General features: G+C 42.2%; 1 protein-coding gene across 1 annotated transcript; it reads left to right on the top strand.

Annotated features, from left to right (window-relative positions):
• The first annotated feature begins 23 nt into the window (after positions 1–23).
• On the top strand, positions 24–15,406 carry MOB4 (MOB family member 4, phocein). The gene is made up of 8 exons (XM_028751716.2): positions 24–159; positions 4,126–4,188; positions 5,066–5,166; positions 5,976–6,018; positions 6,209–6,295; positions 10,450–10,529; positions 11,071–11,182; positions 13,138–15,406. Exons 1-8 carry the CDS (start codon positions 100–102, stop codon positions 13,267–13,269), a joined length of 678 nt encoding a protein of 225 aa, XP_028607549.1. The 5' UTR covers positions 24–99; the 3' UTR covers positions 13,270–15,406.
• The last annotated feature ends 25 nt before the right edge of the window (positions 15,407–15,431 follow it).

Here is a 15,431-nt window from a genome sequence, read left to right as displayed (position 1 = left end):
TCCCTCCTCCTCCTCCTCCCCCCGCCCTCCCCGCTTGGTTAGTTGCTGCTGCTGCTGTGCCACCGCCGCATCCGGGTCCTGGCGCCGCTCGCTGTCACTATGGTCATGGCGGAGGGGACGGCTGTGCTGAGGAGGAACAGGCCGGGCACCAAGGCCCAGGTAAGCCCGGCGCCCGCTCGATGGGTCCCTGGCTCCGGGTGGGAAGCGGGGTGCCGGAGGAGGGGGCCCCGGTGGCGCGGCAGGGGGGGTGACGGGAGCCGAGAAGCCGGCGGCGGCCGGGGCCTACTCTCCGCCTCGCTCCGTTCCCCGGGGAAGTGCAATGAGGCGCCGCCGCCGCCGCGAAGGGGAAAGTAACGCGAGGGTAGGATGTTCCCCTCAAAATGGCAGGCCGCGCTATTTTTTTGGGTGTTGGTGGGGGAGGGTCGGGGGTTCAGGCAGGGTCCTGATCCGGCGTTGACCAAAAAGTGGTGGGCGGTTCTTCCCCTCCCCCCCACCCCCGTGTACTTCGCGAACGTCTGAACGCCCCGCTGCGGCCTTGCGTGTCCTGCGGCTCGAGCAGGGATTTCTGGAAAGGGAGGAGAATAAGAGGGAGTTGCGGGGAAGGGACGTGGGTTGTGGCTTTTTTTTTTCAAAGCAGCTGCTTCGGAAATAAAGGGAATTTAGGGACGTGACGGTGGTTAGGAAAGGAGGGTTTAAGGGAAAGGGAAAAGAAACGGCGTGTAACCCGTGCAGGGAGGAAAGAGGAAAAAGAGGGTGTTTGGGGGAGAAGAATATAGGGGCGCAGGGAAGAGTTTGACGGAGTTGGTTGCCCCACGGAGAGAGAGTCCATGGGGTGGGGTCTTGGGAAGGTGACTTCAGGTGCTGGGTGAAGATGGGGAAGATTGCGTGTAAAGGGGGCAGTGACTTCATGAATACAGCTGGGAGGAGTTGGAGGGTGGTGGTTGGAGTAGAAGCTGTCTAGCCTGTATTTTTCAGGGCTGGTGCCTGTGAGGTTGCTCATATACTTGCTGTATTTTTTTTTTTTAAATGCATATTTGGCAGAGATTCGTGTTGACATTAATCTTGCCTGCTGTAATTAAGACCCAGGTTACACCTATCTGTGTTTAACCTTTCAAAGCAGTTGGTGTTACTGTATTGAGAAATGCGAATCTTTTTTGTCTTGTACTCTCCCTCTTCTCTGTGTATTGTTTTAACTGCTGTCTTGAGTATTTGCGTTCCAGCCATTTCCTCTCAAAACTGGATGCAACTTGTACTGATGTATGTTTTGTCTTATTTATTTTCCCCCACTTGCCATCCTTTTATAGTAGCAGTTCATGTAGTGTATACATATAAATTTAGTCCATCTTGGCAAGTTAAAAAGTATAGGTAGTATTACCCTCTTTTTTTCGTAGGCTGAACTGCTGATAAATAAAACAAGCACAGCAATTTGCATGGCCAAACTTGGCCCTCCAGATGTTTTGGGACTACAGTTCCCATCACCCCGACCACTGGTCCTGCTAGCTAGGGATGATGGGAGTTGTCCCAAAACATCTGGAGGGCCAAGTTTGGCCATGCCTGCAAGTTTTGACTATTCAAGTCAAATTCTTGGCTATAAATTATATGTATTTGTTGTATCGTTGGGACTCTTGTATACAGCAAAGTGCCTTATTTTGACTGAAGGAAATAACCTGGAGGCAAGTAAGTTCATTTTATAATTTAGCTTAAAGAAAACATTTGTGAAGTTATCCTAGGATAATACCAGAGGAATGCACCAACTGAAAAGGGTGTGTGTGCATGAAATGCCCAGTAATAAGTGGGTTCTATAGCAAACTAACTAGATAGGTACATTCATCTTGAAGGATTGCATATCATATGCAGCATTGAGATGTTGGTGTCATACAAATGGCTGGATACTAAATTAGATATGACTCCTGTTGTTATTTTCAAGTTATTCCCCTTACTGCTAAAATTATGTAGCCAGGCCTTTTTAAAATACAGTAAAGGTACCCCTGCCCATACGGGCCAGTCGTGTCCGACTCTAGAGTTGTGCACCCATCTCACTTAAGAGGCCGGGGGCCAGCGCTGTCCGGAGACACTTCCGGGTCACGTGGCCAGCGTGACGAAGCTGCTCTGGTGAGCCGGCACCAGCGCAGCACACGGAAACGCCGTTTACCTTCCCGCTATAAAGCGGTACCTATTTATCTACTTGCACTTTAGGGGTGCTTTCGAACTGCTAGGTGGGCAGGAGCTGGGACCGAAATATGGAAGCTCACCCCGCCGCGGGGATTTGAACCTCCGACCATGCGATCGGCAAGCCCTAGGCGCTGGGTTTTACCCACAGCGCCACCCGCGTTCTTTAAAATACAGTATTTCTGTGTAAAGTATTGGTCATCATTTTTCTGTGCAAATTAAATCTTATGACTTGCGTCTTTATAGTGCCTTCTGGTAAAGCATTAAGGCTTGAATAAAGTAGCAGGAAAACTTTGACATACTTGGGTTATTTTTCGTCCATCATCAGATTGTAGCTTCCTTTAATGAATAGTGAAAAAATTATGATGTGACTAGTTAGTCATTTTCATGTATGTTCTTATCTATAGCATTACTCTTTTTCAGTAACATGGTGTTTTTTCCAGTTGAAAAGATTCATGAGTCATCCTCTTGAGAAAGCTGTGGGAGACATACCTTAAATGTCTCCTGTAAAAGGGGTGTGGGCTGATAACTGTCAGTGTATTATGTAAATGCAGATAGATGAATAGATAGATTTAGAAAAGATTGCAAACTTTTTTGAGTTTCTCCTGGCACATCTTAAAATTCAGTGCATCCATTTAGAGCAAACAAGGACAGACTATAGCACTGTAAAGAACTGGAATTATTACTATTCTAGTTATTCAACCTATTTCATTAAAAGTACTTATAGTCAAAATGCCCATCACAGAAAACTAGTTTACCATTGACTACTGGGATATTAGAAACTCTGTATTGCAGCCCTGAACATTTTTTGGCATGGAGTTAAGTTCTATTGAAATAAATAGCACTACAGTGGTACCTCGCAAGACGAATGCCTCGCAAGACAAAAAACTCGCTAGACGAAAGGTTTTTCCATTTTCGATTTGCCTCACAAGACGAATTTCCCCTATGGGCTTGCTTCGCAAGACGAAAACGTCTCGCGACTTTGTTTTCTTTGTCTAAAAACAAAGACATGTTTTGTTTATAAAGTTAATTTATTTTCCCTTCAATTTTTGAACTGCTCTTTACAGTATGTGTGACTTTAAAGAGCAGTTAATAAACTGTTGTTGTACCAAATTTGGCTTTGTTTGGACTTTTTTTGACCATAGGAACGCATTAATTGATTTTCAATGCATTCCTACGGGATTTCGTGCTTCGCAAGCCGAAAAATTCGCTAGACGACAAAAATTGCGGAACGAATTAATTTCGTCTTGCGGGGCACCACTGTATTTCCAAAACCAAAGAATTTAGGATTGCAGTCTAATAGCCCGGCCCTGTGCATGTACGCTGCCAGGTAAGTTTCACTGGTTTGTGTGACTTCTGTATAAGTGTGCAAAGTTGCAGCTGACATTTTGTAGTCACTGAGGACAATTAGGTAATAGGTGAACATGTCTCAGCAGAATAACTACAATATTCTCTCCCCCCCCCCTTGCAATCTGTAGTGAAATATTTAGAATGCTGCAGTTGGCCACACTACTTGCATTGCTGGTCGATAAGTATATCAGATGGGATACAGAGACTGCTACATCATTGCAGTGTCATGGCTTGTGATATTGCACTGATGTCATTACCTGACCCTGCTGTAAGTGTAGGTTGCATATTGCTGCCTTGGCAGTAGCTACTTTTACTAGATCCCCACATTGAGCTAGTTGCATTAACTCAGAATTGGACAATAGAGATGGTGAAATTAGGGATATCCTGAAGGACTTTACAGTCTTGTTGGAACAGCTGAGCATTCCTAATAATAGAATGGAATTGCACTCGGACGTTTGTGCGCAACTGCGTAGTATACAGCTATGTCTGTTCTGTTTTGATGTCTAGCATTCTAAGTGCGCTTGCAGTAATGAATATCTTTTGGACTGGAATCTTTCTGTTTTTCTTCAGTTTGCTTTAAGTCTTTTCCCCCCCTTACTATCTTAGGATTTTTATAATTGGCCTGATGAATCATTTGAAGAAATGGACAGCACATTGGCAGTTCAGCAGGTAGATCATATTTAATTTCATTGTGTCCACCTCTCCTCTCCCCATTTCATCTATTTCTGCTTCTTGCTGTTTGTTAATTGCCTAGAATATATATCAGTGCATTTCTATAGTTACAAAGACAATTTTACTTGTGGTATGTAAAGAGCAGCTGTGGTTGTTTGTGATAGGTTAGCCTTTAGCACACCAGGAAGACAGTGGTGTTCCATGCATGCTGTTACTTAGCTTTCTTTCTTGCAATTATAGTTGGGTTTGTTCGATCCTCAAATGCCTTCACAGTAATAGCCTTTGGACCACTGAGCCCATGTTCCTTCTAATACAGGGGTCAGCAAGCTTTTTCAGCCGTGGGCTGGTCTACTGTCCCTCAGACCATGTGGTGGGCCAGACTATATTTTGAAAAAAAATAATGAACATATTCCTGTGCCCCACAAACAACCCAGAGATGCATTTTAAATAAAAGGACACATTCTACTCATGTAAAAACACACTGGTTCCCGGACCATCTGCAGGCCGGATTGAGAAGGCGATTGGGCCGCATCCGGCCCCCAGGCCTTAGGTTCCTACCCCGTTCTAATATGTCAGTATTACATATTGTGCTTCCAGTAACAGTTGCTCTTCCATTTTGGAACACTGGAGGCCCAACATTAGAACGGGGTGCAGATTAGAGCAGATGTTGAGGGTGTGCAGGGAAAGGATAAGGGAAGATCTATTGTGCTATCAGAAGTCTGCTGTGCAGCAGCACTGGATCCAGCCCTAACAATGTGTGTTGAGAAATTTCTACAACAAACTTTGCCACAGTCTTGAACACACTTGAGTTTATGTCTGACATTATTATTAACATCAGTGAAATGTATCTTATTTAAATATTTCTTTCCTCTAGTATATCCAGCAAAACATAAGGGCAGATTGTTCAAACATCGACAAAATTCTTGAACCTCCAGAAGGACAGGATGAAGGTGTTTGGAAGTATGAACACTTAAGGTATGATCTGTGCTGTAAAAAATAAATAAATGTTTGAGCTTAACTGAAACGGGTCTCTGAAAAAAGGCCTTGGGGCCTTCATCCTTGAATGAGTGCCTGCTTGGTATTGTCCAAGTCATTGTCCGTATCCTAAGAAGAAATATATTTTACGGTTAAACATACTTGTTTCTGTCACTACCAAAGCCATTTTTATTAAATTCAAATTTCTCATGATATACTCAAGTTTACAGACCGGGGTGGGGGGCGGACTTCAGGCCAAGGGTCAAATACAGCCATCTTGGATTCTCTAGCCAGCCAGTTTTTGTGTGATTCCCACCCACCCCACGACCGCACTTTAATTCCAGAAATAACAAATTACGGTTTCAGGATTCTGAACCTATTGCTCTCCAGATATTTGGTCAGCCCCAGCCAGAATAGCCAATGGTCAGGGATGATGGGAGTTGTAGCCCAGAACATGTGAAGGACACCAAGTTAGAGAATGCTAAATGACAGCATTTATAATGCTAGATATAATCCAAAATATTGTAGTTCATAATCATTGGACTGTGGTGTTTTAATGGGGGAGGGAGGTGATTATCTAACCCAGGCATGTCCAAAGTCCATTTCGGGGGCCTAATCCGGCCTGCTGGTCAGTTTAATCCAGCCCCTGTGGCAGTTTATTTCCTGGGGTAAAATCTTTTTTAAAAGGTTAACAACTTTGGTCGGCCTTTTGGTTGGCCCTTACGGCGCTTCACTTCACCAAATCTGGTCCTCTTTGAAAAAAGTTTGGACACCACTGAATTCTAACCTTCTGTGTTCTAAAATTTTAGGCAGTTCTGTCTTGAGCTTAATGGCCTTGCGGTTAAACTTCAGGTAATTTATTATTTTATGTTCCTTTTGACAATTAAGAATAACTTTTTTATGTATTTGTGTCTTAATGCTTCGTATTGTTCTCCAGTGCTCTGTTTTTTATTAGTTATGGTGGTAGGAATAGAGAGAGTAATTTGAATGTGAGGCCCTATGCCTGGCGTTATCTTTATTTATTTTACAAATGTTTCAACAGACTGAATGCCATCCGGATACATGCACGCAGATGACAGCAACTGAGCAGTGGATATTTCTTTGTGCAGCCCATAAAACTCCCAAAGAGGTAAGAAATGAATATAAAAAGCAGCTGCCAAGACTCTTCCCTGCATATCAACTTCACACAACTGGGCCTCCAGCCCTTATCCTGCTACCATTTTCCATTCACTATTTGTCTGTAAGATGGTTCAGTTGTTCAGCATGAAGTGGTAAGCACACGTGCAAGTTGGAGATCAGCTATAATTTTCATCTGTGGAGTATACTTGCCTGCCACCAAGTTACTGTGTACTTGAAATTCGGTAGTGGTAGTAGTAGATACAAGTATCATTCCTTCAAACCACGTCACCATAGCAGTCATGATTCAATTTAATTTGCTCCTGGCCCACAGCTGTTGAATCTTGACATCATTTTATGACAAACTTAGTTTTGTAGCCATGACTGCACATTTTACTGGGTTTTAAAAAAAGTTTTCATCAATCTTTTCCAAGCCAAGTACTAATTTGTTTTTCTGCATAAGAACTTGGGTAGTTTTACTCTTTTTTAAAACAGTAATAAAAGCAAACAGGCTTCCCCATTACTTGTAGCATGTTGCTCAGAGCCTTCACACTGAAATAGTAATAGTTCGTGAAAAGACAAATATGTTCAGACACTTCCATGGATAAGCTCTTACTGAGCATTTACACAAGAATATATACAGAAATAGCTGAGGATTTGGTCCAGAGATGGATTGTGATTGCCACTTACAACCTTTGGATGTAGTGATAGACTCCAGGTGACTCCAGTCAGTTCTGATGATTGAATTCCTTATATACTCTTTGTTTTTCCCTCCCCCCGGATTAGTGAAACATTTCTATCCCTTTGTGATAATGTGCACAGTGTTGACAAATTCTAAATTTCAGTTCCGGTGTTAAAACAAAAACCTATTATTTTACAGCCCATATTCAGCTTACAAATAGCAACTTGGAACAATCTGTCTTCAGCACACAGTCTTGTCGGGGTGGTGCAACCTCCAACTTTCATAAATTTTAGATTTTGTATGTTTGACAGAAAATTCCAGCATCCTGTAAGCCTTTCAGCAAGCAAGACGGAAAACCTCTGGCTTTTAGGTCAGACTCAGGACAGCCAGGTCAGGAGATCACAGGGCTTTTATATCAAATATAGTGTGAATATATAGGGTAATAAAGGGTAATAAATCCAGGTACTTGCTCCTATAATCCCTTAGTTTGTTTTCTTTTTCTCTGTTGCTCACCAAGCAGAACTCCAGGAATAAGTCATCCACAGATCAGGCACATTGTTGAGGACTTAAACCAGGGGTCAGCAATTTTTTTCAGAAGGGGGCCGGTCCACTGTCCCTCAGACCTTGTTGGGGGCCGGACCATATTTTGAAAAGAAAAGAATTCTTATGCCCCACAAATAACCCAGAGACGCATTTTATATAAAAGCACACATTCTACTCATGTAAAAACACCAGGCAGGCCCCGCAAATCACCCAGAGATGCATTTTAAATAAAAGCACACATTCTACTCATGTAAAATCACGGTGATTCCCGGACCATCTGCAGGCCGGATTTAGAAGGTGATTGGGCCGGATCTGGCCCCCGGGCCTTAGTTTGCCTACCCATGGCTTAAACTAACCACGTGTCATGTATTTCAGGAGATAATTATACAGGTTATGAGTATATAACAATACACAACTTTATTACTTTTTTTAGATACCACAAAGGCATTAGACAGGGTCAAATTGACTTGCTTGCTTGCTGTCATGGAAGCCTTTAATCCATTTTATCTCTATTCTGCATCATCAGCAAGAATACTGGTGAATAGACAATTAGAGGAACAAGACCGGGTTGCCTGTCTCACTTCTACTACTTGTATTGTTGATAGAGCCACTCACTACAGCAAAATGGAAAGATCTGTGGTGTCAGGTTGAAAGCAGGGCAGATCTGGACTGCACTATATCTAGATGACATAATTTTATCCTTGGAAAAATATGCGTTTCAGACCATAGAAAACTCTGGTGCTATTTTGGGATATAAGATAAACAGGCAGAACGTGTGTGTGATTATGATCTGGATATAACAAAGAAACAAGCTAGATATCTAGGAATAAAGGTGGGGTAGATAGCCAAAGGACTGAGAAAATTACTAACCATTGGATCAGGAGGTAAAACTAGATTTAGAAAGATGGAAGAAATGAGTTTCTCTTGGATGACCAAAGTAAAATATGATCAAGCAGTTTTATGAAGGTTTCTATTTTTGTCTATTTCATTGTGAGTATTGCTTGATTTGCATGAATAGAAAAGCAGAGAATTTTGGTAACTATATGTCAGGATGTACACCAATAATAGAAACTAATACCTCCAATCAGACAGGAGGACAAGCAGTTACAAATTTATTGTCATTTTATGAAGCTGCTCAATTGAATTGGCTAAATGTATGGTGATTAAGGGACGCGGGTGGCGCTGTGGGTTAAGCCACAGAGCCTAGGGCTTGCTGATCAGAAGGTCGGCGGTTCGAATCCCCGCAACGGGGTGAGCTCCCGTTTCTCAGTCCCTGCTCCTGCCAACCTAGCAGTTTGAAAGCACGTCAAAGTGCAAGTAGATAAATAGGTACTGCTCCAGTGGGAAGGTAAACGGCGTTTCTGTGTGCTGCTCTGGTTCACCAGAAGCGGCTTAGTCATGCTGGCCACATGACCCGGAAGCTGTACGCCGGCTCCCTTGGCCAGTAAAGCGAGATGAGCGCCGCAACCCCAGAGTCGGTCACAACTGGACCTAATGGTCCCTTTACCCTTTACCTTTACCTTATGGTTATTACAAACTAAGGATAAAGGTGTATACTAACTGGAATAGCTTTATATCAATACTTATTTTGGATTATTGGTGTGGGTGTCAAGGAAAGAGGAGAACATCTGATTATACAGCAAGTTTTTATAATATGGAAAAAGGAAATAGAGTGTGTACATTTATCTGTTAGGCTCTCTATGAAGGCATAGTATTAGGTTTCTTAGGGGAAATGAACCAGAAGATTCTGAAAGTTAGGAAATTCATGGTGTATCTTATTTAGGCCATTGGTAGGGAATGGGGTTATGAAGGTATGAAATTACTCAAAAAGGAGTGTGGACATTTTTACGGTTTCCATACTTCAATTTAAGGATTTTTGAGGGGGGGGGGCCTCATCACAACAGCATTAAGACAGTTGTCGTTTTGACAGCTTGAAGAAAAAGTCAAACGGCATGTCAGCAAAAAACTACAAAGTACTTTTGGATTTAGGAAGAAGGATCACTATAATGAGCATTAGGTAGGAAACGGGTCTTGATTTTTCTATCCCAGGAGAAAAATGGAATGAGATCTGGTGGGGTCTTTTTTTAAGTCTCTCATTGAGTCTGTCAGTATGAGAAGTGGCAGAATTGTCAGATGGCATCTGATTTTGGGATGTGTAAATAATACATAGCATAAATTAGACTGAGGAGGATATTGCATGGGGAGTGACATTTAAAAATAAAATTGGCAGCTAAAATCTTGTGTCCGTATTTTGGCTATATGGAAATGGCTAGTGAAGTGTCTAGAGCTCGAAGAGATGGGCCAAGTAACTGACTTGATTCACAGGAGAAATTGTAGTTCCCAGAATATTATGTTTGTTTGATAAATGGGACCTTTTAAAAATAATTAGAACAGAATATCAAGGGAAGCGCAAGGTTTGACAGGAGTTTATTTTTTGGAAATGAGTTTTGTAATCGTTACATGGATGAATAAATAAGAGTATGCTACTGTGACTCTGTGTGTGTCACTCTCATGCCAGTTCTTAAGAGGAATTACACGCAGTGTGACAATCTGCCCCTGTTTTTAGATGTCTGAGTCAGTAGGTATGATTTTTTGTGTTCTTACTTCAGTAATAGTGTCTACTTTGCCAATTGTTTTGACGGTTTCTTTTTTCCGACCTTGAACCATTATCTGAACAGTTTTCATAGAATCCTAGAATTGTAAAGGATTAATTTCTTAATTGGAGTATACATAATATTCTGAGTGTTTTCATACAAAAGCTCATTCCCCTAAAGCAAGACAACCTTTCCCCCTTAGTATGCCATCTTACTTTATGGGTGTAGCATCAGAGCTAGTGATAACTTCAGATGACATTCAGTTATGCCCACCCACTTGTATAACGAGAATCTGATTGTGCAAAAGGATTTCCAGTTTCTCTTCTCTCTTTCTTGGGTCCTTTCTAGTGTCCTGCCATTGACTACACCAGACACACATTGGATGGAGCTGCATGTCTTCTGAATAGCAATAAATATTTTCCCAGCAGGTAAAGCTCTGTGTGAATCTGCTTGCTTTTTGAAATATTCATGATTGGTTCTGAATAATAATAATAATAATAATAATAATAATAATATTTTATTATTTATACCCCACCCATCTGGGCTGGGTTTCCCCAGCCACTCTGGGCGGCTCCCAACAGAATATTATTATTATTATTAATAATAATAATAAAGCAACAAAACTTCAAACATTTAAAAACTGCCTTCAGATGTCTTCTAAAAGTCACATCGCTCTTTATTTCCTTGACATCTGATGGGAAGGCATTCCACAGGGTGGGCGCCACTACCGCGAAGGCCCTGTAGCTTCACTTCTCGCAGTGAGGGAACCACTAGAAGGTCCTCGGAGCTGGACCTCATTGTCAGGGCTGAACGAATCTATATATAGATTTGGTGAACAAATTATTGCCAGAAATAATTTTTACATGGATAATATATGAAAGTAATACTGTCAACCATCATTAAACATTTAGTGCAACAATAGCAGAAAGTAAGGTCCATGTATAATTTTTTTTTTTTAATTGCTTACAGGGTTAGTATAAAGGAATCCTCCGTAGCCAAACTAGGATCGGTCTGCCGTAGGATTTACAGAATATTTTCACATGCATATTTTCATCATCGCCAAATATTTGATGAATACGAAGTAAGTACTCTGATACTACAGCTGCAATTCTATACCCACCTGCCTGGGAGTAGATAGAGGATTGTGCTATACATACCTTAATACGGTATTGAACTAGAGGTCATGTTGCAATTGGTCAGAGAGTTCTGCTCTTTTTGACACTTTGTTTTAGTATCAGCATTTATTTCTGAACTCGACTGAAACTGAGTTGTTCTTAGAGACCACTGCTGAGTCTCATGTTTTGCTTCCAAAACGTGGTATGTGTAGAAAATCTGTTTAGCTTGTGGAAAGTGGGTGGCACTGTAATCTAAACCACTGAGCTTCTTGGGCTTGCCAATCGGAGGGTCGGCAGTTCGAATCCCCGTGACAGAGTGAGCTCCTGTTGCTCTGTCTCAGCTCCTGCCAACCTAGCAGTTCGAAAGCACACCAGTGCAAGTAGATAAATAGGTTCCGATGTGGTAAAGGTAAAGGTACCCCTGCCCGTACGGGCCAGTCTTGACAGACTCTGGGGTTGTGCGCCCATCTCACTCAAGAGGCCGGGGGCCAGCACTGTCCAGAGACACTTCCGGGTCACGTGGCCAGCGTGACATCGCTGCTCTGGCAAGCCAGAGCCGCACACGGAAACGCCGTTTACCTTCCCGCTGGTAAGCGGTCCCTATTTATCTACTTGCACCCGGGGGTGCTTTCGAACTGCTAGGTTGGCAGGTGCTGGGACCGAGCAGCGGGAGCGCACCCCGCCGCGGGGATTCGAACCGCCGACCTTTCGATCGGCAAGCCCTAGGCGCTGAGGCTTTTACCCACAGCGCCACCCGCGTTCCCTCCGATGTGGAGGGAAGGTAAAAGGTGTTTCCGTGCGCTCTGGCAGTCGTCACAGTGTCCCGTTGCGCCAGAAGCGGTTTAGTCATGGTGGCCACATGATCCAGAAAGCTGTCTGTGGACAAACGCTGGCTCCTTCGGTCTGAAAGCAAGATGAGCGCTGCAACCCCATAGTCGCCTTTGACTGGATTTAACCATCCAGGGGTCCTTTACCTTTTACCTTTTACTCCAAAATATCCAAAACTCCAGACAGATTCCAGTGAGAGTAGGTGAATATTGGCTCTTCTTCACATACTTAGTGTGCAGTGTTTTGTCTGAGATAGGCAGTGGGACTTATAGTTTCACGTGCCTCAGATCTGAAAGCAAATTATGTTGCTTTCTTCCTAGTATATATAAGTGTGCACTACCTTGTTGCATAGGGACACGGGTGGCGCTGTGGGTTAAACCAAAGAGCCTAGGACTTGCTGATTAGAAGGTCGGCGGTTCGAATCCCCACGACGGGGTGAGCTCCCGTTGCTCAGTCCCAGCTCCTGCCAACCTAGCAGTTCGAAAGCACATCAGTGCAAGTAGATAAATAGGTACCGCTCCAGCGGGAAGGTAAACGGCGTTTCCATGTGCTGCTCTGGTTTGCCAGAAGCAGCTTAGTCACGCTGGCCACATGACCAGGTAGCTGTACGCCGGCTTCCTGGGCCAGTAAAGCGAGATGAGCGCCGCAGCCCCAGAGGCGGTCACGACTGGACCTAATGGTCAGGGGTCCCTTTACCTTTACCTACCTTGTTGCATAAACCCTATCCTTTAGATTCAGCAGAAATGTTTCCATGTAGTAAGCAATAATTCAGATGATTTGACAATAGTGCAACAATCCTTATTTGTTACAACTGTCTACCTAACTAGGATTCTGTGTATGAAACTGTGCAGTAGCATCCCAGACTTACTTCTGTCTGCCTGATTGACCCCCTGCTTTTGTGAGCGGGAAGAGTCTCAAGAGCAGAGTGTTGATCAAGCATCCTGATGGGCCTTTTCTCCTACACGGAAGTCTCCATACAGGAAATTAAAACATGGTCATGATTAATTTTGAATAACTTCTTTCCCAAGTATGTATTTCACGCTGTGTGTGTATGTGTGTATATTAATGCATTTTTTAATTTTTCTGTCTTAAGAATGAAACCTTCTTGTGTCACCGGTTTACCAAATTTGTGATGAAATACAACCTGATGTCCAAGGATAACCTGATCGTACCAATTTTAGAAGAGGAGGTGCAGAATTCAGTTTCTGGTGAAAGTGAGGCATGATGAGTGTCGTGGACTGAATGATTCCATAATTAACATTGTGTGCTGTATATATCATTTAGAAACGTCAATCATGTATCCTTAGAGCTTTGTTTAGTATACTTTTTGTATGCTGTGTGCGTTGCCTCTTAATATGGAATATGGTTTAAGTTATTCATGAGCTGTATATTCTTCAATGTGGCACTCATGGTTTTTAAATAAAATTAGAATTATCTGTTTATACTGCCTGTTAATAAAAGAATTTACAGTTCTGTAAAATTGCTGCTAAACAATCATTGGATCACAATCTTCAGACCTTGTCCAGTTTAAACCCGAAGCTTCCTATATACTGATGAAGTTGGAATTTTAGCCTTAGTTTGACTAACACCAGAAGCTTGCAAGTCCATTTAACTCTTTACGTTTTGTATTTTATAGAAAGTACCCTTGTTTTAGTGCCCAAGTTTTGCTTTTTTGGGTGTGCGCATATATAGCGTCTAAACTCTTGTAGTATGTGTGTATCCAAATATTAATTATTACAGTATTAATACCAAAAGGATAACACTTATTATACTGCCAAAAGTGTATTCTAGATTTTTTCTTTATGGACTTGCCTTTCTGTATCGGTGGAGACTTGTGTATTGCAAAAGGCCGTATGTTCACTTTAGTCACCTTAAGGCAAAGATTCCCCTCTGTGTTTTCCTTCCTGCACCTCTTGCCAGTGGGTAAAAGCAATTTGTGTTCCGTTCTGCCTACAGTAAAGTGCTCTGTGGCTTATACCTGTGCATATTTATAATAATTGCTTACAGGTGATACCTTGCATTAAAAGTTCATTTTACACTACTGCAGAGTGTGCCAAAATAGCCTTGCTCATTTGTAACAAAAGGGTTCTGTGGAATTTTGAACCCTACTCATCACAGTACATGCAGCTGGAGATTCTGTCTTACCTTTCATCCATGCAAATACCACCTGCTTTATGTTCCAGTAATTGAATTCCACCCCCCACCCCAAAATCTTAAGTGTATGTTCCTTAAATAGCATTTGCAGGTTTGCGTTAGTGTATATGAATGCAGAAATCTAAAAGCACTAGCAGTGATCAAATGGACTGGGAGAGATTTTTTATTTTTATTTTTTTGAAGTGGGTGTATTCTCCATTCACATGAAAACATTAACCAGTGGCCCTTGATCTGTTGAAATGGGCAAGTTTCGGCTTTTATGTTGCCAAGCTGACTTCACACACACACACACACACTTCATTTTGAAGAGTGCTCATTAACGCAGAATGAAAGGTGCAAATTTATTTCCTAATATTCATAATTTGTGTTTCAGATTAGCATTGTGTACATGCCTTAACGGGAAAAAAATATATTTCAAATTGGGCCTATCTAACAGCAAGAATGCCACCTTACATCCCATTACAGGAGAAGGGACACTTAGCCTCACTTGCTTTTAACAGGGCTATGTTGGTGGCAACTTTGTTGAGAGGTTCTGCCCCTCTGTGCTGTTCTTACTTTTCAATTTAAAATATGGTTTTAATGGATAACAGGGTCATCACATCGGATGTGTTCTTAGCAACAGCTAGTTATGTCAGTTCACCCAATGTAAGGCCTACCTTGAGTAATGTAGATGCGATGGATACCTCAAAGCAAGTGGCTAAAGAATTTCCCTTTCAGAGGTAGCAGGATATATATGGTTATTGTCAGAAATGGCTGATTCAGGGCAGCCTCCCCCAGCCGGAAAATGACATGGCACCATTAAGCATTTCTGTGAAAGTCCGTGGTGCTTGAGGCTGCAACAAAATCTCAACACATCTCCATATTATTCTGGTGTATGCCTCTGAAATGGCTCATCTTGTTTTTAGCAAATAAATCCAATTCTGCACTGTAAACTTGACTTCATATAATCAAGTTAAGTAACTGGGGCACTGCTTGTAACCTTCTTTAATGCTGTTGACTCGAGTACCTCTGATAACGTGTGCACACATGTGCCTGGCTGATACTGTAGAACTTCAGTAAGCATAAGTGAATTATTGACTTTGTATGGTAAATATATATTGAGGGTTTAACTTACATTCTGCATTATAGGGAAACTGAGATGTGTCTGTCTTTTGAATTACATTGTAAAAAAAAAGTAGAGGTTGCAATTAAATCTTTTTCTTTTTCCATACCAGTCTATTTTGCTAAATTGTT

This window comes from Podarcis muralis, chromosome 1 (assembly GCF_964188315.1).
Source record: "Podarcis muralis chromosome 1, rPodMur119.hap1.1, whole genome shotgun sequence".
In the NCBI taxonomy this organism is placed as follows: Eukaryota; Metazoa; Chordata; class Lepidosauria; order Squamata; family Lacertidae; genus Podarcis; species Podarcis muralis.
This window is presented reverse-complemented; position numbering and strand designations above follow the sequence as displayed.